Source organism: Pongo pygmaeus, chromosome 21, assembly GCF_028885625.2.
Source record: "Pongo pygmaeus isolate AG05252 chromosome 21, NHGRI_mPonPyg2-v2.0_pri, whole genome shotgun sequence".
Taxonomy (NCBI): Eukaryota; Metazoa; Chordata; class Mammalia; order Primates; family Hominidae; genus Pongo; species Pongo pygmaeus.
Window position 1 is genome coordinate 41,188,413 of NC_072394.2, and position 25,115 is coordinate 41,213,527.

General features: G+C 45.2%; 1 protein-coding gene across 1 annotated transcript; it reads left to right on the top strand.

The window, feature by feature from the left end:
- Nucleotides 1-238: 238 nt before the first annotated feature.
- On the top strand, nt 239-24,574 carry ACTR5 (actin related protein 5). The gene is made up of 9 exons (XM_054467679.2): nt 239-967; nt 2,136-2,365; nt 4,237-4,406; nt 7,057-7,274; nt 7,958-8,140; nt 17,446-17,562; nt 18,283-18,422; nt 19,527-19,659; nt 23,609-24,574. Exons 1-9 carry the CDS (start codon nt 593-595, stop codon nt 23,864-23,866), a joined length of 1,824 nt encoding a protein of 607 aa, XP_054323654.1. The 5' UTR covers nt 239-592; the 3' UTR covers nt 23,867-24,574.
- The last annotated feature ends 541 nt before the right edge of the window (nt 24,575-25,115 follow it).

The window sequence follows — 25,115 nt, forward strand, 5'->3', positions numbered from 1 at the left end:
AGACACAGTCTGTGCGAGTTAGTAAAGTGAACAGAACTGCGTAGTCAGCTCCCTAGTCAAGAAATTGAACAGTCGGCAGAGTTTGAGATTTCTTAACGTAAAGGAAGTGTCAAAAGATAAAGGACCCTTATAGCCAGGACGCAAGGCTGAGGGCGAGACATCCACGTGGAGGCGGGGCCGCGGGCGGTCGAATGTGCGCGCCCGGCCGACGGTGCGCGCCCGGCGATGGGGCGTGGCCAGGCAGAGAGGCGGGGCTCTACCGAGCGCGGCGCTGAAGCTGGCGGCCAGAAAGGGGCGGGGCTTCCAAACCGGGCGACCCGGCTAGAGCGAAGGGGCGTGGTCACTCATAGGCTATTGGGGGAGAGGTTAAGAAACGTAGAATTTCGCAGCCAGAATGGGTACGTCTCAGCGATCCTGAAGCAGCCTTGACAGCCAGAGGGGAGGCAAGTGGAAACGCTGGCCGGGCTTCGAGAAGGGAGGGGGCATCGAGGTACTTAGAGGCCTGAATCGCGTGGCGTGACGTCGGGGGCGCGGTTTCGCGGCGTCTGGGCGGACGCTGCGCCGAGGGGCGGGTCTGGGCGCGCGCTCCAAGATGGCGGCGAACGTGTTCCCGTTCCGCGACGCCCGTGTCGCACCGGACCCGGTGCTGGAGGCCGGCCCGGTGGCACACGGGCCACTGCCGGTACCGCTGGTGCTGGACAACGGGTCGTTCCAAGTCCGCGCTGGCTGGGCGTGTCCCGGGCAGGACCCAGGTCCCGAGCCGCGCCTGCAGTTCCGCGCGGTGTGCGCCCGCGGTCGTGGCGGGGCACGGGGCGCGTCGGGCCCGCAGGTGGGGAACGCCCTGGGCAGCCTGGAGCCACTGCGCTGGATGCTGCGCTCGCCCTTCGACCGCAACGTGCCGGTCAACTTGGAGCTTCAAGAGTTGCTGCTGGACTACAGCTTCCAGCACCTGGGTGTCTCCTCACAGGTGAAGGGCGGAGTAGGCTGGGCTGGGCTGGGCTGAGTTCGAGGGGAAGGGTGCGGTCTCGTCTCCGCTCACTCTGCTCGCGGAGAGGTAACAGTCACTTCAGTAGCTCCGATTGTCTTTTAGTCGACTAGATGCTAGGCGCTGTGGGTATATCAGCGAATAAAATGCTGCTCCTTGTACCTTGGAGCATACCTTTGGGAATATATGCTCGTTTGTTAAGAAGCCCATTTATTAACAAATACGTTTTGAGCACTTACTCTGTGTCAGGCACTTTTTAGGCATTTGGAGTACATGTGTGAACACACAAAACTTCCTGTCCTTATGGAGCTATTAATACTATGGAAAGATATTCTAGTATGAAAAGGCAGACAGTAAACGTAGAATTAAGTATAGTAGATTCTACGCCGTGATAGGAGAGGAGGGAGTTACATTTTTTCAATAAGATGGTCAGGTAGGACTCGTGAAGGTGATGTTTGAGCAAGGACTTGAAGGAGGTGATTCAGGTAACAAGCCATGTGAATATCTGAAGTAAAAACTGTCCAGGCAGAGGGAACAGCCAGTGAAAAGGCCCCGAGGCAGGAGTGTGCCCTAATCCTAATTGCAAGGCTGCCTGTGTGAGGGGGAGAGTAGTACCTGAAAGAGGATGTCAGAGAGGTAGTGGAGAGGCAGATCACACACCTTATAGGCCTTTACTGAGTGAAATGGGGAGCCATGGCGGGGTGTTGAGCTGAAGAAGGACCTGACTTATGTTTTAAAAGGATCACTATTACTGCTGTATGGAGAATGAATCGTCGTGGGTCATAGGGTGGAAACAGGGACGAGTTAGGAGGCTGTTGGAATAACCCAGGTGAGGGATGATGGTGGCTTAGATGAGGCAGGTAGCAGGGAATGTCATTAGAAGCAGTTGGATTCTGGAAATACTTTGAAAATAGAGCCAACACGATTTGCTGACAGTTTGGATGGGACCTTGACTTAATAACTTAAATTGACTCTACTTTCATATTTTCAAGTAAAGATGAGATGAGAGTTTTATAATCGCCTCTGATCAGGTTTTTAATTAAGAAGCCAAAAGCAAATTGAGTCCTGCAATAAGGATTTTGGGTTCTTTTACGCTTCAAAAAGAGTATTCTGTTACCACTCATCTATTTGCCCTTTCCTTTCAAAGTAGGGCTGTGTTGATCATCCCATAGTTTTGACAGAAGCTGTGTGCAACCCACTGTATTCACGGCAAATGATGTCTGAGCTTCTTTTTGAGTGCTACGGGATTCCCAAGGTTGCCTATGGAATAGACAGCCTCTTCAGCTTCTACCACAATGAGCCAAAGAACTCGATGTGCAGTGGGCTCATCATTTCATCTGGATACCAGTGTACGCATGTGTTACCCATCTTAGAGGGGAGGTGAGTTGCACTTGTGGCATTTGAGTGCTATTTTGAGAAGCATTCAGGAAACATTTATATAGTGCGTGCTTTAAAGGCAGAGTAGAAAGAGCAAGTACTAGCCTGTGAACTGAGCCCTTGGGCTTAGCTTTGAACTACCTCACTGTGTGACTATGGGTAAGTCCCTTTGCCCATAGTTCTGTCCTTTGTGACCTTCTGGAGGGAGTTGGGGTGGATGATCTCTTAGTTCCACATCCATAATTCTACAATTTTATAATTCTGACATATGGGGAGATAGCTAACATAGTATCTGCAGGTAGTTGGCATTCAGTAGAAATGTTTTGAATAAATTTAATCGAGACTATCTTTGTGTTCTGGAGTTTGTTTTTTATTTTATTTTTTTATTTTTTTTTGACAGAGTCTTGTTTTGTTGCCCAGGCTGGAGTGCAGTGGGATCTTGGCTCAGGGCAACCTCCACCTCCCGGGTTCAATTGATTCTCCTGCCTCAGCCTCCCAAATAGCTGGGACCACAGGCACCCACCACCATGCCCGGCTAATTTTTTTTGTATTTTTAATAGAGACAGGGTTTCACCATGTTGATCAGGCTAGTCTCAAACTCCTGACCTCAAGTGATCCACCCTCCTTGGCCTCCCAACATGCTGGGATTACAGGGGTGAGCCACCGCGCCCAGCCAATTTCAAGTTATTTAATCACTGTTGTTTAGACCTTTCAGATACAGTGCCTGGCACGTAATGGACCCTTACTAAATATTTTCAAGTTGAATAAAAGGCAAGGGTAGTTTATGTCATATTTAAAAATCTGTTCCCATTTTATCGTTGAGCTTTCACTGTCTGATAAGAGCCTAGGCCAGCACTGTGTTCTCCTGAGAAGGTTTCTCACATGGCATAAAGAGACCCACACTTTACAGCTGAATGCCTGGGTTTGCAGCTCTGCTACTTAACTTCGTCACTTCATTTCCTGATATGTAAAATTGGAAAAAACTGATTTCCGAGTGTTACACTGAGAATGAAATGAGATAAGGTAGGTAATGGCACTTTGTAAACTATAAAGCAGACTGAACATATAAGGCAAATACCATTGAATTTCTCATGAAGTTTCTGTGAAGATTTTTGAAGAAAAAAGCAATTCTTAGGTGTTACCAAACGCTCCTGATGTATGAAGTTCTCTATGTAAACAGAATATGCAGAAATAAAAAGTAACATATTTTATATTGAGAGAAAATTACCTGAAGGCTGGGAAATTATCAGAGTGAATCATATTGTGTTCTGTGCTGGCATCTGCTGGTGAGGTATGATACAGCAGTGACATTTTAGTTCCCTACAGTAAGTTCCTAGTGCTCTGCCACTTACTTTCTCACATTAGGAAAATAAAATTACTCTGGTTCTTTTACAGTAAGCCAGGATGCGTGTGGTTACTTAACGTGTTTGCTTCAGTAGATGTGGAGTGTTAAGGGAGGGCTTCTTAAACTCTGGCCTTCAGTTACCTGGGGAGCTCATTAAAATGCAGATCCCCAGGCCCCACCCCAGAGCAGCTGTGTCCTGGGAATTGGCACATTTAACATTTCCCCCAGCTAATTCTGGGATACTTGGTCCCAGGACTACAGTTTGAGAAATATATGATGAGACTCATTAAGAGCTGACTGGAGTGCATACCTGTTAGGTGACTGTGTGACTGTATAGGTGAACTAGGAATGCCTGCCTAGGTAAGAGGTTATACCAGGGGAACTTTAACGTCCCTTCCAACTGTCAGGTTTTGTGTTTCTCCTGGTCTGTTTCTTCTTTATCTGCCTTAAATTATCTTGTTTCTCCCAAGATACTCCATATTTCTGTCCTCCAGAAATTTCAGTGCTGTTTTCTACTGCTTGGTTATAGATTAGATGCTAAAAACTGCAAGCGCATCAATCTTGGAGGAAGCCAAGCAGCTGGTTACCTCCAACGTCTCCTCCAGCTGAAGTACCCTGGGCACCTGGCAGCCATCACCCTCAGCCGCATGGAGGAGATTCTGCACGAGCACAGCTACATCGCTGAGGATTATGTGGAAGGTATCCAAGAGGATGTTTGCCTGCAGCTTTTGGGTGTTGTCTACCTTGTATTCCTTAAATTATTGCCAGTATGATTCTTTGCTTGCTCACTTTTTAAGCACCTCCTTCCCCTTTTTGTATTCCCTTTCTTAAACTATTCAGTAAACTGATAACTTACGTTATATAGGTTCCCTTCACAAATGGTAGCTTTTATAACTTGCCTGTAATACAGAACAACTTTCAGCTTTTTCCAGATAGTAAATATTTTTAAGAGTGAGCAGAACATATCAGACTAAAAATATCTTAAGTTAGAAAACAATTGAAATTGTTTTATTATACCATTATAATAACATCTATGCTGCAGAAACACCTCTTTTTCTTTTCAAACTTGTCTTGGACTTTTGGTTGTATTTTACTTCAAATTAAAGTATGAGTTTTAGTTACTATTGTCACATGAATGTGATGAAAATATCTTCCTCATGAATTTAAATAGTTCATATAAAACCAAAGGACTGCGGACAATGCCACTGTGAATACAACTCTATTCCAAGAATGGATTTGCTTGTTGTCATTGAGGGTACTGACCTCAGCTGACCAATAATGAGCTCCTCTGAAGGACAAAAACTGCATCTTTTTTTTTTTTAATTGTGGTGAAAACCATATAACATAAATTTGCCATTTTAACCATTTTTAAGTATACGTTTCATGTGTGAAGAGCTGTGTTTTAATTAACTTTAGAAAGCATTTATTAAACATCTGTTATTCCTGGGATACAAAGAAGTTGGGGAGACAGATAGGGAAATAAATAATTGATGAGAACACTCAGTCCGGAGAGTTAGAGGCTTGCCAGAAGACACGACTGAGGCACACAGCTCTCCATGCTCCCACTTCTCTGTTCTCCCAGGTGCTCTGTTATTGACTCTTTTTTTTAGTTAACTTTTTCTTCTACAATTCTATGATATGATTATAAAGAGAGAGCATGAGGGAATTTTTTGGGATGATGAACTCTTCTGTATCCTGATTGTGGTGTTGGTTACATATGCTTTCTCTTTATAATCATATCCTGTTTTTTCCACGATAAACAGGAACAAACTACTGATACACTCAACAACTTGAATGAATCTCAAAGGCATGATGTTGAGTAAAAAAAAAAAGTTTCGAAAGGTACATACTATTTGATTCCATTTACGTGACATTTTGAAAAGATAAAACCATAGTGATAGAGAAGAAGTGAGGGAAAGATTGCCTGGGCTTGGGATAGAGACAAGCTTTTGGGTGAACTTGTTTTCATTTCTCCAGAGTAAATAGATTGCTGGGTCATGTGCTTGCATGGTATGTCTTTCCATTCTTCTACCTTTAATGTACCTATATCATTATATTCAAAGTGAATTTCTTGGTAGTTGGATGATTTTTTTAAAAAATCTATTCAGTCAACCTCTATTTAATTGTTAGGCTAAACCATTTATAATTAGTTTAATTATTCATATGCTTGGATTTAGGTTCACCATTTTATTATTTGTTTTTGTTCTTTCTGTTTATTGTTCCTCTGTTTCTCTCTCCTGCCTCCTTTTAGGTTATTCGAGCTTTTTTTTTTTTTAAAGTATTTTATCTGTTGTGTTTTTTACTCTATCTTTTTATTGTAGTTTTTAGTGGTTGCTTTAGAGATTACAGTAAACACAACTTTTCACAGTCTACTTAGAATCTGTATTTACCACCTCAAGGGGAATGTGGAAATGTTAGCACTGTACAGACTCCTTCATTTCGCCCAGTTTATCTTAAAGTTTTCTTATTTATTTCATCTGTATACATTGGAAACCCATCAGACAGTGTTGTGATTTTTACTTTCAGTTGTCAAATAGGTTTTAAAGAACTCGTAAGGAGATTAGTCTGTTATGTTTAACCAGATTTTTATCATTTCTGTTGCTCTTCCTTCATTCCTGATGCTCCAAGCTTCCTTCTGGTGTTGTTTCTCGCTGAAGAACTTACTTAGCAGTTCTTTTAGAACAGGCCTGCTGGCATTATGTCCAGGTTTGGTAGCTGCTTTTAGTTGATTGAGTGGATTCAGGGATTGGATGGAGTGTATTTTCTCCATCTGGCCTGTGTCTGAAATGCTGGTATTGACTTTTTTAAAAAAAAAAAAAAATGGAGTCGGCCGGGCACGGTGGCTCACACCTGTAATCCCAGCACTTTGGGAGGCTGAGGCGAGTGGATCACGAGGTCAGGAGATCGAGACCATCCTGGCTAACAAGGGGAAACCCTGTCTCTACTAAAAATACAAAAAAATTAGCTGGGCATGGTGGCAGGCACCTGTAGTCCCAGCTACTCAGGAGGCTGAGGCAGTAGAATGGCGTGAACCCGGGAGACAGAACTTGCAGTGAGCCGAGATCGCGCCACTGCACGCCAGTGTAGGTGACAGAGCGAGCCTCCCGAGTAGCTGGGACTACAGGTGCCTGCCACCACACCTGGCTAATTTTTTTGTATTTTTAGTAGAGACGGGGTTTTACTGTGTTAGCCAGGATGGTCTCAATCTCCTGACCTTGTGATCCACCCACCTCGGCCCCCCAAAGTGCTGGGATTACAGGCATGAGTCCCTGCGCCCAGCTGGTATTGACTTTAATTATTGTGTTAATAGTGTTTCCATTTCATAACTTTCAAAATTGTTTCTTTGAAGAATTACACAAATGGCGGTGTCCTGATTATTATGAGAATAATGTCCACAAGATGCAGCTCCCATTTTCCAGCAAGCTCCTGGGCAGCACTCTGACCTCTGAGGAGAAACAAGAAAGGCGGCAGCAGCAATTGCGGCGGCTGCAGGAGCTCAATGCCCGGCGGCGGGAGGAGAAGCTGCAGCTGGATCAGGAGCGTCTGGACCGACTGCTATACGTGCAGGTAATAGCAGACACAGGGACCGGCGCCCTTCCGTGTTAACAAGATGGTCTCAGAAGATTTTCTTGCATATTTTTCCATTGGCCTTAAGATGCTTTGACTGTTTGTCACCTTTCGGGTCAGGAAGGAGTCCAGGGGGATCATCAGCATAGAATACAGTGTAGAAGCAGCTGTTTCTGAAAGAGCTGTGGACTCCAGCGGTATTTATTTTCGCCTTATAAACTCCTTTATGTTTTTAAACTTTGTAAGTGTAGCATACATGATGCAAAGTGCACAAATCTTTATGTTTCATCTTTATGGATTTTCAAAGTGAAACTCACCCGTGTATCTGCTGTCAGGTTAAGAAACAGCATTGTCAGCATCCCAGAAGGCTCCTTTCATGTCTCCTCTTAGTAACTTTCCCACCTTCCTCCACATCCCCCCCACCAAAAAAAAAAGGGTAACAACCTTTTAGACATCTGTCACCATCATTAGTTTTACCTAATCAGTTGTTGCTGGAACTGTGATGCAATGCTAGCCTAGAGACAGTTAAGAGAGGTGGGCAGCTGTGTGAAACTGGAGGGAGCTGGAGGTGTGGCTCTGGGCAGGGTAGGCCAGCGGAGCTCTGGAAGCCCTCTCCAGCTGTCATTTTCTCTGTTTGGTTTTGAAGCTACTTTCCTTCCTGTTTGTGACTGCTCTGTTTTCAGGAACTTCTAGAGGATGGCCAGATGGATCAGTTTCACAAAGCCCTGATAGAGCTGAATATGGACTCCCCAGAAGAGCTGCAGTCTTACATCCAGAAGCTCAGTTTAGCAGTGGAGCAGGCTAAGCAGAGAATCCTCCAAGCGGAAGTCAACCTTGAGGTGGATGTGGTAGACAGCAAGCCAGAGGTAACTGAGGGCCTTGGGAGGAGCAGCCCTTCTTGAGGGGAGGAGTGTCCTGAGAGGCCTGACATCAAAGGGGTTGTGCCCAGAGTCAGGAGGAAAAGAGAGCAGAGGGGATGTGGGTGGTGGCGGAGATGGCACTGACCTTGTACCAACTGAAATTCTGTCAGAAGGGATTTCACCCTGTAGATCCCCGGACCCCTGAGCGCAGAAAGTACATTTAACATAGGAAGAACATTCACACACCAAACCTGTGGTGCTGTCTTGAACCTAAACCAGCTCCCCTGATAGTCATTGGCAGTCATATACTTCCTTTAATTTTCTTCTAGTGTTTTATTAAATATATTGTGGTTGATTGTTCACTTACCTCCTTTCCATCTTAATGTTCCCTAAGGACAGGGATCATGCTTCATACATGATTTATGAATTTTTTACAGCAGTTGGTAGTTATGCTCAATAATACATGTATAGGTTGCCTTAAGATCAGCCTTTTATTAGTTGCTAAAGACCCTTTGCATAAGCTCTTTGATTTTCTCTTTTTCTTCTTCTTCTGTTTTCTCACCTGTGCACTGTTAATAAGTGTTTTTGAGGCCGGGCGTGCTGGCTTACGCTTGTAATCCCAGCACTTTGGAAGGCCCAGGCGGGCAGATCACCTGAGGTTAGGAGTTCAAGACCAGCGTGGCCCACACGGCGAAACCCTGTCTGTACTAAAAATAAAAAATTAGCCGAGTATGGTGGCAAACACCTGTGATCCCAGCTACTTGGGAGGCTGAGGCAGCAGAATCACTTGAACCCAGGAGGCAGAGGTTGCAGTGAGCCAAGATCGCTCCATTGCACTCCAGCCTGGGCAACAAGAGCAAAACTCCATCTCAAATAAATAAATAAATAAATAAATAAGTATTTTTGTGTGTTTGAGACAGGGTCTCACTTTGTTGCCCAGTTAGAATGCAGTTACGTGTTCATAGCTCAGTGTAACCTCAGACTCCTGGGCTTAAGTGGATCCTCCCACCTCAGCCTCCTAAGAAGCTAGGACTACAGGTGAACATCAGCATGCCTAAGTCACTTTTACAATTTTTTGTAGAGATGGGGTCTTGCCAAGTTGTCCAGGCTGGTCTCGAGCTCCTGGCCTCAAGTGAACCTCCCACCTCAGCCTCCCAAAGCACTGGAATGACAGGCTTGAGCCACCATGCTTGGCTGTTAATAAGTGTCGAAGTAGCCAAAAGAGCTTAGGCCCCAGCATCTTAGTTCCTGTATGGCAGAGGGGCAGCCTGCAAGTCACTCCTCAGTCCAGAAGTCGCTGGTTGAGTCGCCTGCCTTTAGAACTGGAACAAAGAGTTAGTAAGTGTACATACTATTCCTGGATCTGTCATCCCTAGAATTCCAAAACAAAGGAACTTATTACCTCGAGACATGTTTTAGGCAGGATAAACCAGACTAGCCTCTTGTTTTTTTTTTTTTTTTTTCTTTTTAAATCAACTTTCATTAAGCTGTTGATTATTTATCCTTTCAGAAAAAAATGATACTTTGGAAAAATGCAAGTCAGTGCCATTTGATGCTGGGTGTAGCATGGTGCTTATCAGTGATGTCAGAGTTGCCTTTGGCTCAACAGGAAGCTTGACTTTTGCAGTGACGGGCTCCCAGCTGGAGGCTCGCTCATAGTTTCTGCCCTCACCGTTGCATCCTCTACATCTCATTCCCAGGCTGTCGATTATGTAAGGACAGTACATGAGTGTATGCTTTATAGAGCAGATCCTGAGATAGGCTTACTAGATACACCTTACTGAACCACTAAGATCTTGTGTAGAAGGGGCCTTTACCATCTTCTTCCAACACGACATCCCAGATCAGCCTGCCTCAGTTGAATCAGTGTTTGCCTTTTCCATTTTGCTTCTCTCAGTTTTTCAGGTCTTTGTTTGAGATTTGAGTTGTTGTTTACTGAAATCCGGAACCATGTTGTCTTTGTTATGTATTCATCCATATTTAGTTTTTATCATGCTTGACATGTTAGCAGGACATACTTTTCTTTATACCAGAGCAGTGCCACTCAGCCACATGCAGATGAGGGATTTCAGATTTCAAAAAGGGGAAAAAAACCAAACAGCTGTGAAGATGTGATTCTTCAGCAGTGGGGAAACTAGTTTTTCCTTTTCTTTGTTCATCTCTCTGCATTTGTTAAATGCTATGATTCATCACCCATTCCCCCATTCTTTCAGCAGATACTCAGTAGGTACCTACTTCATTTTATGCTCTGGCACACACATTTAAATCTCCTTGGGTTTAGGGGATTTTGAAATGTCGGACTGCAAAACATTTTTCTATATGCAACAAATTTGATGATCAGTCAGGCCGGGCATGGTGGCTCACGCCTGTAATCCCAGCACTTTGGGAGGCCGAGGTAGGCGGATCACCTGAGGTCAGGAATTGGAGACCAGCCTGACCAACATGGTGAAACCTTGTCTCTACTGAAAATAGAAAAATTAGCCGGGCGTGGGGGCAGGTGCCTGTAATCCCAGCTACTCGGGAGGCTGAGGCAGGAGAATCGCTTGAACCCAGGAGGCGGAGGTTGCAGTGAGCTGAGATTGTGACATTGTACTCCAGCCTGGGCAACAGAGCAAGACTCCATCTCAAAAAAAAAAAAAGTGATGATCAGTCGCCAAAGCTTTAATGGTTAGTCAGCATTCAGCATTTTAGGGTAATTCTTAATGATCGGAGTCAATTACAGTCACATTTGTGGGATAAACTTGACCATGACAATGGCTAGCCAGTTCTACCTTTCAAAAAGTATTTGTAGATTTTCCAATAATATAATTCATTTAGAATGAATTGAATCAATATATGTGAACCAGAATTCATATTGAAATTCCACTTAAGCAGTAATGGCTAAACTGAATTAATACAGCTTGAATTTAACTAATAGTGGTCTCGAAAATCTATTTTTTCTTATAGACCAATCTATTCTGACTCTTGCTATTCTGCAGTTGTTTCTGTGAGGATGTTGTCAAGGAGCAGGCTTTGTTAGCTTTCTAACAAAGTATTTAAACCAGAAGATGCTTGCTTTTCATAGCTACAAGCACAGCATAAGAGGGTAGGAGCGGGGAGAACACAGGTTTTGAGCATCATCATTTGTTGGAAAACGCAATGGGCCAAATATAGAAAGTTCTCCAGCTTTACTAGCCAAGATCAGGGTTGGCCTCTGCTTCTTCTTATGCCACTCAAGGCTGTTTTAGGGAACCATGCTGCATCTTCTGTGGTATGCCTTGGCAAACTCATTCCATGCAGTTCCAAAAGAACAGTCATATTAGTGTTTCTGAACACCACATAAGACATGTGGAGACCCTGGCAAACTCTAGCGAGAGAGAAGCCAGCCGTGGCAGAGAAAACTATTCTCTGTTGGATGCCTGTTCTCTGTGTTGAAATTAGCAGCTTTGTTCCTCTCTGCGACTTATATGAATTGAGATAAATAAATGTCCTTTTTATAATTTTTGTGAAGCTAAGAAGTTATCTTAAGATGGTATGCTTTGGAATGAAGCTAGGTGAAGGTGAATGTTGATTTTTTTTTTGGCAGCTGAAGAAACCTCTTGAAACCCAAAGCTTTACAATCATCTCTATTCCAGGGGAATTTGAGGGTGTATCCCAGGGGCCCGCCACTCAGTGACAGGTGCAGTATACCAGGGATGCAGAGGTGATTAAGATACAATGCCTGCCTTCCTGGGTACCTCAAAAACAAAAAACGAGGGCTATAGCACCATGCTTAGCTGACTGTAATGAAGCGTAGCAGGTATGGTGGTAAATGTGTGTGGGAATACACATTTGGTTTTTTGAGAAAGGACTGGATGTTTCAGCTGGGCCTTGAAAGATTATTTGGGCCGGGCACAGTGGCTCACATCTGTAATCCCAACACTGAGAGGCTGAGGAGGGAAGATCACTTGTGCCCAGGGGTTTAAGACCAATCCCTGAGTCACATAGACCCCATCTCTAAAAAAATTTTTTTTAATTGGCTGGGCATGCATCTGTAGTCTCAGCTGCTTGAGAGGCTGAGGTGGGAGGATCACTTGAGCTTGGGAGTTCGAGGCTGCAGTGAGCCATGGTTGTGCCACTGCATTCTAACCTGGGCAACGGAACAAGACCCTGTCTGAAAAAAAAAAGGAAGATTATTTGATTTCAGTAGGTAGCAAAAGGAGGAGGGAAGGACATTTTAGGTGGAAAGAACCACACATGCAGGTATATAGAGTGAACAAGAAAGGCTGTGGTGGGTGATGAAGTGGAGGTGACCATTAAGTTCTTTACCCATCAGTCTTATGAGCCTGCATATTATCCTTCAGACATTCGGAGCCTTCCAGGGATGTTGAGCAAGGGAATGAGACGATGAGATTTTGTTTTGGGAAACTAACTGGTGGCAGTTAGGATGATGGATTGAAGGGAGGGGTGAGGCTGCAGGTGGGAAAACAAAACAGATGTAGGATCAGATGTAGGATCCCAAGATCTCGCTGCCATTTACAAGCCAAGGTGACAAGAGTAGCAGTGTTGATAATAGAGCATGTGGCATGTGCCGACCCCTTGCTAAGCACCTACATAGGTGTCCTCCTGGTTCGTGTTCACAACTCAATGGGTAGGTATTATCATTATCCCCCTTTTACAGACAAGGAAAGATTTGGAGTGAGGTCCCATAGCTAGAAGTAGTGCTGATCAAATTCAAACACAGGCAGTTCAATTCCAGATTCCACTCTTGTAACCCTTAGGCTGTATTGAAAGGCAGTGGGTAGATGGTAGTGCCTTTGACCAAGTTTGGGAAGATAATTGGCTTAGTTTTGAGCACCTTTTTTTTTTTTTTTTCTTTTTTTTAAGAGATTGGATCTTACTGTGTTGCATAGGCTGGAGTACATGGTGTGATGATGGCTCACTGTAACTTCAAATTCCTGGGCTCAATTGATCCTCCCACCTCAGCCTCCCTAGTAGCTAGGACTACAGGAGTGCACCACCATGCCCAGCTAACTTTTTGCTTTTTAATTTTTTGTAGAGATGGGTCTCACTGTGTTGCCCAGGCTGTTCTCAAACTCCTGGCCTCAAGCAAGCCTCCCACCTTGCCTTTCAAAGTGCAGGGATTACAGGCATGAGTCACCGTGCCTGGCCCTGAGCTCCTTATCTTTAAAAATCACTGTAGGACATCAGGTGGAGCTTTTCAGTACTCTGCGGGACATCAGGTGGGGCTATGGGAGGACAGAATCAAATGGGGAGGAAGAAAAGAAAAATTCCTGGAGAATGCTACCATTTGAGAGTTAGGTGACAGAAGAAAAGCCAGGACGAAGACTGAGCAAGAGCAGTCAGAGATAAAGGAAGCCAAAAGGGTTGATGGGAGAGTTAAGAGCTTGAATGGTCAGCTTAACCTAGGATGAGAATTATTTTTTGAAACAAGGAAGGCTTGAAAGGATAAGAAAATAGGACGTGAGGGTGATCTGGCTGCGATATCTGTCACCCCATTGATTGCCAGGGTTGATTCGCCTGATCTGGCTGGCTAAGCGGGTGTCTCTTTCTGTCCTCACCACTTCATGTGTGTCCCTCCCAAAGCTGCATGCTTGGTCGAAGAGGACGACCATCCCCAATAGAGGAGGACTGGTCTTCTGTCAAGAGTATACGAGTAGCTGCGCTCTCCTGCTAGAACCTCCAAACAAGCGCTCAAGGACATGAAAATAGATAAGGAAGTAGAATGAAGAATGAAGAGGGAAGTTCATTTTTTGAGGCAACTAAAATGATCTTTTAAGATTCCCAGGGTTGAGATTAGAAAGGAGACTGTGGAGAAGGGTGTTGGGAAAGGGCAGGCGGAAGGAAGCTGAGAAGTAACCACAGGATTGCCTAAATAGCACCTGGGACTTTCTGCACTCCTGCCCCCCTGGAGCATATTTAACTTTTCTGTTGCTACAAAAACCATTCCAAACTTAGCAGCATAAAACAACAACCATTTTATTGTGCTCATGGGTTTGGTGGGTGAGGAATTGAGAGAGGCTACAGCAGGGATCTCTGCTTCAAGTTGCCTGGAGCCACTGCTGGGAAGAATTAAATAGTCGGGGACTGGAATCAGCTGGAGGGTTTTTCACTTACCTGTCTGGTATTTGGGCTGGGAGGACTCAAGAGCTGGGTTCATGGGGGACTCTTGACCCAGGCACCCACATATGGCCTCTTGGTGTGCCTTGGGCTCCTCCCAGCGTGGCCACTGGTTTCCCAGAGGGAGCTTCCCAAGAGAGCAGTCAGAGAGTGAATGTTTCAAAAGATGAAAGCATAAGCTGCATGACCTTTCAGGACCTTACCTCAGAAGTCACATGACATCATTTGCACCATACTTTGTTGGTTGTAGTCCTCACAGTCCCCCACTGAGACTCAAGGGGAGGAAACAAAGACCCTCCACCTCTGTATGGGGAGTGTCAAGGTCACATTACAGAAAAGTGTGTGGGATAGAAGTCACTGTTGTGACCTTCTTTTAAAAATATAATCTGCTCCAGAGCCCAAGTGGAGAGTACTGGGAGGCATCCTTTAGACTGCAGGCTTACTGGTTGGGTAACAGAAGCAGATAGAGTTGGTGGAGGGATGATGGCAAAAGTGATTGGATTCCAGGCTGGATAGAGAAGGGCATGTGAATCCACAGGAAAGGTCATCACTTGGATTGAGGGAAGCTAGGGTGGAGGTTAGGATGAAGATGAAGAATAGGGTAAAAATGTGGAGTGTAGAGAGGAAGGACTCCAGTGGAGCCCAGTGCTTGCTTTCACCTGTTACTTGGGGAATCACAGGTTACAGGTTTTGTCTGTAGTTATTTTAAATACACAGATGACATCTTTGTCTTCAACCCAGTAATACAACAGAATTATTTACGGGACCAAATTGAGTGTGTGTTTAAAAGGGAAGAGGGAAGCGTTCGTTTCTCACCCAATGCTGCCCTAAGTTCACGTCCCACTTTTACATAGATGGAGAAGCGGCTCAGAGTGTACTGTTTCCAGCTCTACCACTGTGACCTTTAATATACCTTTGGTTGCCATTCCGAGCTGGATCAATGTGACTCCAGAGCCTGACCACCTTCTGTTATGTCACACTGCCTCCTGGTTCCTGGTTCCCCCAGATGACAAACCACCAAATGAAAAAGAACTTTGAAGATCAATTTCCATTCCTCTCCTGGAACCCCTTTGGGGTCATTCCTGAAGAGCTGGGTTTGGTGCCAAGCCAGAATAGGCACAGACACTCCCGTGGTAGGGCTCCTTTCTTGTGAGGGGAGCTGAGAGTCTTCCATATCACAAACTGCAGATGGCAAGGGGAACGTTCCTTTACTCCCTCTCTGCTGTCCCTGCTGGGACAGAGGAGCCTGTCATTGCCTCAGCTGGTCTTGCTGCTGCATGTAAAATCTTTCATTCATCTCTTGTATTACCTACTCTGACCTTAGGCTAGATCGTTTCCATGTTCCTAAAGCCCCAGTTGTCTTATCCTCAGCCTCATGATTTATAGAACTCCAGCTTAAGGCAGAACAAAGACTTCGGAACTGAGCAGTTCTGCCTCTTCCCACGTGTCCACTGCCTACTAGTGTGATGTGACCTTGGGCAAGTTACTTCACCTCTCTGAGCCATAGCATCCTCACCCATCAAATACAGTAATGTCTGCAGTGAGGATTGTGCAGATAGCAGGTGTCCCTCCCCTCTGTCTGATTCACTATTGGCAGGGACAGCTTTTGCTTCTTTCCCTGAGAGCAAGGTTCTTTAGATTCGTGTCACCCAACCCATCTTCTTTCCTCCTCAGATTACCTCTATAAACCAGCCCCCTCATCCTGTGCACGAGTCTCACATGAAGAAACATTCGCTTTCCTTTCCAGGGTTTATCCTCAAGCCTGGAAAATCCCCCTCAAATATTGTAGAATCATTTATACTGAATAGAATTTAGAGTACATTGTCACCCATCTTGCATGCCATATTTGCCACATGACTTTTGGTGTGTGAATGTGTGTGGGGTATTGAGGGGTATTGCCTTATTTTAATCCCAGTTTACATTTGCAGTATATATGAGTAGGTTCTAGAGAAGTATATTTAAGTCCTCTGAATTATGTTGGTAATTTACATACTTCATAAATTCCGAGAGTAAGGAGAGACTCAGAATGCATACTCAATGGCGCAGTCTCCTCTCAAGCATACTTAGCTTTGGTTACACTCTGCTTGAACCCTCCCAAGACACTACCTCATAAGACAGTCCATTCTGCAGCAGCTGTCATTGTTACAGCATTCTTCCTTGGGATGCAACTAAATATTTCTACCCAGAACTTCTCTCCATTGAGTCCAATGACAGATGGCTAAAGATGTCTTTCAGAACCACCACCATCCCCAACTTATTTTGTACAGTTTAAAATTAAAAGTGCCCTAACTTCTCTTTTGGAAATGGTGCCAGCATGTCTAGACCCCGTCCAGGTTCATTGTGGTCATAGAGGAGAACTTGTTCTGCAGGACTCCACAGATAGGAAGCACTCTGCTACCTTGGGGCCTCTAGTCCCATTCCCAGCCCAATGGGCCCTGCTATTAAGGGACCGATTGTTGAGCTCATTAGTGTTGGCACATACATTTATTTATATTTCTGAGGCAGAGTCTTGCTCTTTCACCCAGGCTGGATTACAGTGGCATGATCATGGCTAACTGTAGCCTCAACCTCCCAGGCTCAAGTGATCCTCCCACCTCAGCTTCCCAAGTAGCTGGGGCTGTAGGTACTCACCACCACACCCAGCTAATGTTTGTATTTTTTGTAGAGACGAGGTTTCACTGTGTTGCCCACGCTGGTCTTGAACTCCTGGGCTCAAGCAGCCCACTTGCCTCTGCCTCCCAAAGTGCAGAGGGATTACAGGCATGAGCCACCGCTCCCTGGCCAGCAGATGTATTTATTAGTTATTAAAAGATTGCTTTAACTTTGCTGGTAGTCTAGCTGCCTTGTGGGATAGCAGCTGTCACACCCTTCTCTTAGAGTTGCGTGTGTGGTGGTGTGACTCATGCAAGCAGCAAGTCTTCCACGGGGCCCAGCCATGAGCTGGCACCATCAGAAGGCTTTAGAGAAGGCGGGGGTTGGTGAGGCTTGTATAAAGTAGGAAAGGTAGGAGATCAAAGCAAAGCCCGTTCCTGGCTTTTTAGTCTTCGTGTTCATGTGTGCTTTTTTAAAAATAGCTTAGAAAAATTTTCATAGTTTTTATGTAAGGTTTTAGAACATTGGGCAAGATCCCAGTTCTTCTTTGTGGCACCAAAATGATAGAACTGAGGCCTGCTGAAGATACAGGTTCTGTTTCATTTTGTTTCTTCTCTTAGACCCCTGACCTGGAGCAGCTGGAGCCGTCTTTGGAAGATGTGGAAAGCATGAATGATTTTGATCCCTTGTTTTCAGAGGAAACACCTGGAGTGGAGAAGCCGGTCACCACTGTCCAGGTTTGACTCCTACAGCCCAGAACATGCTTATTCTTTGAAGGTGTTGACCTAAATGGCTGGGCTAGTCTGTTTCTTTAGGACTTAAAACTGTTATGTTTTTTAGAAAATTGGGTACCAATACTTAAAACATCTGAAATCAGGGATTTTTTTCCCCCGGTGATTGATCAGTTGGTTCCAGCACCAAGATCTGTGAATCTGTGAGAAACAGTCTACCCGGCAGAAACATCTGGGAGAGTAATTGGGAACTTGAGGTCTGAATACTGGCTTGTAATGGTTTCATTTACGTTTAAGCCAATGCCAGTACACATAAAATCCTCTTTGGAGTCTATGTTTCTGTCATTACAATGCCAGCCAGATAAACTATCCTGAGTCTGAGACCCACGTGGGAGAGAGCTTCCTTGCCGTGCAAGGATGGGGTACTAAGCAGGGCACTGAGCAGGAGACTTGTCCTCTAGACTGGGCCTTTTACTGCTGCTCTCCACAAAGCCTCTCCCTGCAACTTGGGGACCATTTCATGATGGAAACATGTACATGTTTATAATACACAGGTTGGGAGAAGGTAGGAAATTGAATTAGCAGGTCAAGAGAGTTGGGAGAAGCTATTCTGGCATTAACAAGGGACAGAAACTATTGGGATAAGAAATGCAGTTTGAGGAAGCTAGCAACTGGAATGTTTGTCATTTGGCCTAAAAATATCTTTTAAACCTTGGGTTTTTAAAGCCCGTGTTTAACTTGGCAGCATATCATCAGCTGTTTGTTGGGACAGAAAGAATTCGAGCTCCAGAGATTATTTTTCAGCCATCTCTCATAGGAGAAGAACAGGCTGGGATTGCAGAGACTCTTCAGTACATTCTGGACAGGTGAGACAGCAAATCTGCTTTTCCTTCTATTTTCCTGAACTATTTCCTTAGATTTTGCATTGAATGGTAGATTTGATGGTCAGGCACTTGAAAATGCGTCTCACTCTCTTCTTTTCATTGACTTGCTGTGCTCAGATAGTATTCCCTTAATCTCTTATCACCAGGCCTGGCACCTAACTGGGGCTCTGTAGTTGTTTTCTGAACCTGTAAATGCTGAACCTGTAAATGCTGGGTTGACTGAGTAGCTTTAAGAGTGTCTTTTAAGTTTGAACAACCCGATAACATGTACACTGGTTTCCATGTAAACCTTCACATTATTAAAGACTAGTGATTTTAAATCACCCTAAAAATATTGCAGAGCTAATAAAATTTTTTTTCACCTCCTTGCAGGCATTTTACTTAAGAGTTACATTTCCATAAAAATCCAGGTGTTTTACCCATTTATGCGGGCATTTTCCTGCAGTGTGAGTTTGATAATTCAAGTCGGGCAAGTAGAGAATAGAGTTTTGTAGGGCTCTAGCTGCTGTTGGTTATAACGGCAGGGAAACTTGTACCTAGCAAGGAAGAAAAAGCTGCTGCTGCTACTTTGTTTGAGTGGCTTTGAGCTTTGTCTTGACAGTGATTGGAAAGTGATCAAATATGTCTTAGATAAAGCTGTTACTAAAAAAGATAAAAAGAAAGCACAGGTCGATAGAGGCCCTCAAAAGGGAGGCATGGCTTTTGGGGATAATGGAAATGTTTTGTGTCTTGATTGTAGTGATGGTTACTGGAATGTATAAATTAGTTAGAGTTTATCAAAATGTATGTAAATTTATCCTTAAGTTTATTTTTTTAAATGTATTATAAAAGTATAAAAATTCTAATCATGTTAAGGAAATAAGTTGACCATTCAGATTATGGTTTTGTCTGGCTATTTGGAAACATTGGGCTGGCATTCTGTAGAGACACAAATGAAAAATGAAAGTTTTGATTTTTTTTTTTTTTTTTTTTTTAGCTTTTTGTGTAGATTTTTTTTGTTTTGTACTGAGAGCTTACATTTCTGCATCCTCCTTTCATTCTGATATTTGAGTTAAGGGACTATATTAGGAGTTGTTTCTTTCCTAGGTACCCAAAGGACGTTCAGGAAATGCTGGTTCAGAACGTTTTCCTCACTGGCGGGAACACGATGTATCCTGGCATGAAAGCCAGAATGGAGAAGGAACTGTTGGAGATGAGACCCTTCCAGTCTTCTTTTCAGGTACTGATTGTTCGAGTAGTCAATTATTTTGAAAATAGCATTACCTGTTCTCCGATTGCAAAAGTAATAATCATGCAGAAATATCCACTGTTAACATTTTTGTGGCTTTTCTTCTGGTCTTAAGTCCATGTTTAATTTTTAAAGCAAAATGGGAATCATGTTTTATATACTGTTTTGTGGTTTCTTTAAATTGGAAGATGAAGACATGCGTAGAATTCTAAGAGTGTGAAAGAGTGTACAACAAGAATAAGTCATTCTCCTACCCAGTCCCGGCCCCTGTAGACAGTGTGGGGCATGGGATACATTGGAGAGGGCATTCCAGACAGAAGGACTAGCATGAGCAAGGGCACAGGGGCCAGAAGCTTGTTGAGGGAGTGAGAAGTGGCTGAGTGTTGCTGGAGCACATGGCTGATAAAGAGGAGAGGAGGTGGGTGAGGTAGAGAGGTCAGCAAAGCCCACACTGTGCAGAGCCTGTGCATCCTGCTAAGAAGCTTGGCCTTGGTCTGCTGTGCTGCATGATGTAGTGTACATTCAGGGGGGCGTCTCTGGACTTTGGTGCTGACTCCATCGTCACCATTACTGAATTGTGCTAAGCTTTGGCTGTCTCAGTGGTAGGAAGGGGGTAATCGGTACCTGTTGCTGGGATTCAGTGTACTGGTACACGTCAAGCACCCGACAATGGGCCTGCATGTAATAAACTCTCAGACATGAGCTGTTGTGTTGAGGGTCCCTAAGACCATTCCAGGCAGGATGATTCTCTGGGAGGATTCACAGGACTCAGCATGTAATCCTACTTACAGCTGTGACTTACTACGGCAACTCAGCAGAGAGACAAGGCGCCCGGGGTGAAATCTGGGAGCAACCAGGTGTAAGCGTCCGAGGCCTCTCCCTGTGGAGTCACACAGGACATAATTTCCCCAGCAGTGCCTTGTAAGAGCACGTTAAGTGTTGCCAACCAGGGAAGCTTGTAGGAGACGCAGTGCCTAGGGTTTTTATTTGGGGGCTGATCACATAGGCACCCCCTGCTTGGAGCATACCCAAATTCCAGGCTTACAGAAGGGAAGCACGTGTTTGGCATAAACCACATTATTTGTGTGAATGGGCTTATTGAGCCACTCTTATCAGGTGGTGGTAGGAACCCTCCCAAAATCCAAGTTCCCAGATGCCTACCAAGGCCCCAGCCTTGTAAGTATGCGTTTCTAAGGTAACAGTAGGGCGGTCCTGTTAACTCTTTTCTGCACAGCTCTTATCTTAGGCCATAGTGATGAACCATGAAGGAGTCTAAGCAGGGAATGTGATCTGATTTACATTTAGTAAGATATATTTGACACTGATGTGCAAAATAGCATATTAAGAGAAATATTGGAAGCAGACCAATTAGGAGGCAGCTTCCCAGCCTCTAGGAGGAAGTCCTCACTCCACTCACCAGGATTTACAGGGTCTCTTGTGTTCTGACCTTGAGAACTGTCCAGGGTTCTCTCATCATTCCCCCTTCCACCCTGCACGTCAGCCACAGCTAACCACTATTAGTTTTCCAGAGTTTTCCTGCCTCAGGGTCTTTGCACATGCTGGCTCCCTTTGCATAGAATACTCTTTCTAGCTCATCCAGCTCTCTCAGTGGCTGGTTGCCTGGAAATCACTTCCTCCAGGAAGCCTTCCCTGTCTTTCCCTATGTTCCTTACAAGATCCACCTCTCGTAAGGGAAGAGACAGCCACTGTCTTGTGAAATGTGTCCCAAGTCCTTGGCACAGTGTCACTTGGTAGCTCTGTAGGAAATACGAAAGCAGTGGCAGAGGGAGAGGAAGAGAGGGAGTTGATGTGAAAGAGGCTAAGGCAGTCAAATTAGGTTGGATCTGGGGAGGGAAGTGGGACCTAAGATAACTCCTAAGTTCTAGGTGGAGCAACTAATTTGCTGAATAAGAGATTCACTGAACGAGGAGCCGTGGGAGGGAGAACAGGCTTAAGGGAGAGGATAGTACATTCCATTTCCAGGGTGCGTTAAGTTTCCAGTGGACACACGGAAAGGTGGCCACAGCCAGCTGGATGAGTGCTCAGTGGGTAAGGGGGAAAGCAAGAGGGTAGTTTCACACCCTCCCACCTGCCACAAGCATAAATGTGCTCTGGGCACTCTTTGGGAGGGTAGGTGATGTTAAGGATGAACCCCTAAAGAACACTAGCATTTAAGGGCTGTAGGACACCCATGAGTCTAAGAAGGAGGTGGAGGAAGAGGAGTGGGGAGCAGGAGAGAGCAGCAGTGCTGTAGCCAAGGGGTGATAGTAAGGGGCATGAGCTTGGGGCTGGGTCATGCTGGCAGCGGCGACTTAGGATGAAGTAGTAGAGAAAAAAATCGTAGAGGATTTTCAAGAGCTATTTCTTGGTAATTTCCAAAGTCTCGCATGAATTACTCTGTGAGCATTGGTTATGGAATGCTGCTACCAGCCAGATCTTTTCCCAGCCCTGCTTTTGCTGTTATGGTCTCACCTGGCCTAGCCTCAGCTCCCCCTCCCCCCCGTTTCTGCCCCCTTTCACATTGCTAATGTAATGAGTGTGTCACACTGTCGCTAAGCCCTGATGTTCCAATTTTAGATTATGTATTCAGCAGTGGCTCAAACATACCAACCACCTAAGGCCCTCCGTGATCATTAGAAGGAAGAGAACCCCAAGATGTGCAAATTTACAACTTTAAGTTCCTATTTTTTCTTAAACAGTAAAACATTTTTAAATATTACAAAAATATCAGACAATTTAAACCAAAATGAAAACCAAGAAAACTGTAGTTTCAGCCTCTGCGAGCAATGTTCTTTGTATACTTTCCGGTCGTTTTCATCTCATGTATGGTTTTAACCAAAAAGAGATTGTTGATAGCTTATTTTGTAACCTGTATTTTTTTCACTTTCAAATTATTGTGACAATTTTTTTATATCAAAAGGTACATCTCCAGAGCATCCTTTTTATGGCTGTATAGTCTATTAACCATATGTCTTGCTGCATTTTTTATTAGTAATGATGACAGCTATGCTTTATTGAATACTTTGTAGCAGGCAGCATCTACCATGTGCCTTACACTCATGCACTTAAATCCCTTGAAGCCAGGGGGTGGGGCCTCTGGTTATCCCAGTGACGAGGTCCTCATTCACAGGCCCCTTGCCCACATGGCAAGCCCGGCAGCTGGACTCCTGAGCCTGCACTTTCCCACCTCCATTTGTGCATGCTGATTCCACTGTTATGGCCTCTGCCTTTCACTCCCGAAAGTTCTGAAATCACCATTCCAACCTGGAACTCTTGGGATTGGTGGAGTGGGGAGGTGAGAGGGAGGTAGGAAGTGAGGCGGGTAACTCCAGAACACAGGAGGCCCGATGGGAGCTGCAGTGTTACCATAATGATCAGATCAGCCTAGCCGAGGGCCTTCTCAGAGCTGCTGAATCCCAGCCCAACTCCAATGAGAAGCAGGGGAAACTAAGCGCTGGCAGCCTCACAGAGAGCGCGCAGGTCACCCCTCTCTGCTGCCACTTCTCCTGAGGCTCTTTTGCTACCCTGGCTAGAGCTGCCTTGCAGCGGCCCCTGTTTCCCTCTGCTCAGAGTGGGGAGCAGGGCCAGGAAGGCCTTTTCCCCAGGTCATGGGCCAGCCTCCACTTCACCTCTCCCTGACAGCCTGTGGTTGACAGCATCGTGCAGCAGGAGGCTGAGCCACTGGCCCCTCTCTGACCCCGAGTGTCAGGTCTCATGTTAGTAAAATGTCTGACAGCCGTCTGTTCTGGAGAGTCTGGGCATTCCAGCTCAGCTTTGTTTACAGGGTGTGGAGCTAGCCCTGAACTGTCTTGGAGTGCACTGGGCCCACCTATGTGTATATTTCTGGGGATAAAATATCGGGGGCTGTAGCTGAGCCAGGTGAACATTCACGCCTGGAGCCCTGGTGGAGGTGTCCTGGTGAATCTTCTTTGTGTTTCAGGTTCAACTTGCCTCGAACCCTGTGCTGGATGCCTGGTACGGTGCTCGTGACTGGGCCCTGAACCACCTAGATGATAATGAAGTTTGGATCACCAGAAAAGAGTATGAGGAAAAGGGAGGAGAGTACCTCAAGGAGCACTGTGCTTCCAACATCTATGTCCCCATCCGCCTGCCAAAGCAGGCCTCCCGCTCCTCAGATGCCCAGGCATCCAGCAAGGGCTCCGCTGCTGGTGGAGGTGGTGCTGGTGAGCAGGCGTAGCAGAGGCCCTCCAGAGAGACTGCCCTGCACGCCGTGCTTTGGGCCACGTTGGCAGTGTGACAGGACTGTGATTGTGCTAGATGTACCTGCCCAAGTCTGCTGGTCACATTTGGCAGCAAAATGGATTTCTCCTGGGGAGAACAAAGTTAAGGGACACTGAGACCTGCCCTTCAGAATTCGGTTCACTTGGGGGCTTCTGTGGTGAAAAGACTAACTGGCCTTCTGATGTCTTTGTTCAACTGTGGCCAGCTGTGGCATCAGCTTCCTGTAGCAGTAAATGAAGACAGAGTGGAGGACACAAGTGTACAAAATGCACAACACTGATTTCTTACCACATTTTAGTCTTTTTTGTTTTAAAAAAATTCTTTAAAATATTCCTTGTCTGTGTAGATACTTTATTCTTCTGGATGTATTCAGAAATTGCATGAATGCCCAGTGAGGGGAGGTCTTTCATACACATAAAAAGGTAATGTTTATTGCTGGGCACAGTGGCACATGCCTGTTAAGGCCCAGCTCTGTGGGAGGCTAAGGCAGGAGGATCGCTTGAGCTCAGGGGTTCGAGGCTATCGTGTACTGTGATCACACCTGTGAATAGCCACTGCACTCCAGCCTGGGCAACATAGGAAGACCTTGTCTCTAAAAAGATATATTTTTCATAAAAGGTAATGTTTATGCAATAAAAGCAGTTGCCTCAGGAACTGGAAATATTTCCCTCCTCCTATTTTTTCTCTTTACAGATAAGGAGAAAAGCCCAGAAAGTTACCAACATGTGAGGTAACTTTCTGTCTGCAAGCCAGGGACTTGGTTGTTGCCAGAGCTGGTGGCCCAACTTTGTTCATACTTTCTCTGCTGGAAACTTTTCCACCATACAAGGCCTACAAGTGTTTTATTTCTGTCCCTCTGAGTTTGTTGGCTCCTTAACTTTTTCAGACTTGGGAAGAAAGCAATAGACAGGAGGAGGTTTATCCTGTAGCCTGTTCAGTTTTGCCATAACCTCCCATTCCCTGTACCGTCCCAGCTCTGTCTTAAGTGGACAGATAACCCCTCCCTTTTACAGAGATTGCTTGGTGAGAATTTTAACTCAAAAACAACCAATTATTGATACTAGAAGGCCCCTGAGCTAATATTGTCACCGAATTTGTACCTTTAAATCTTATGGAGCCTCTAGCCCACCCCTCTGATGAGGCCACCTCAGAACCTGTTTGCTCATACAGTTTACCAAGGGTCATCACCTGGATCTCCAGCTCTC

What these genes read in the sequence shown, in the direction of transcription:
- ACTR5 (XM_054467679.2), top strand. Translation starts at nt 593, where the DNA reads ATGGCGGCGAACGTGTTCCCGTTCCGCGACGCCCGTGTCGCACCGGAC. An exon ending in ACCGACTGCTATACGTGCAG is followed by an intron (nt 7,275 to 7,957) that starts GTAATAGCAGAC and finishes CTCTGTTTTCAG; the next exon opens with GAACTTCTAGAGGATGGCCA. An exon ending in CTTCAGTACATTCTGGACAG is followed by an intron (nt 18,423 to 19,526) that starts GTGAGACAGCAA and finishes TTTCTTTCCTAG; the next exon opens with GTACCCAAAGGACGTTCAGG.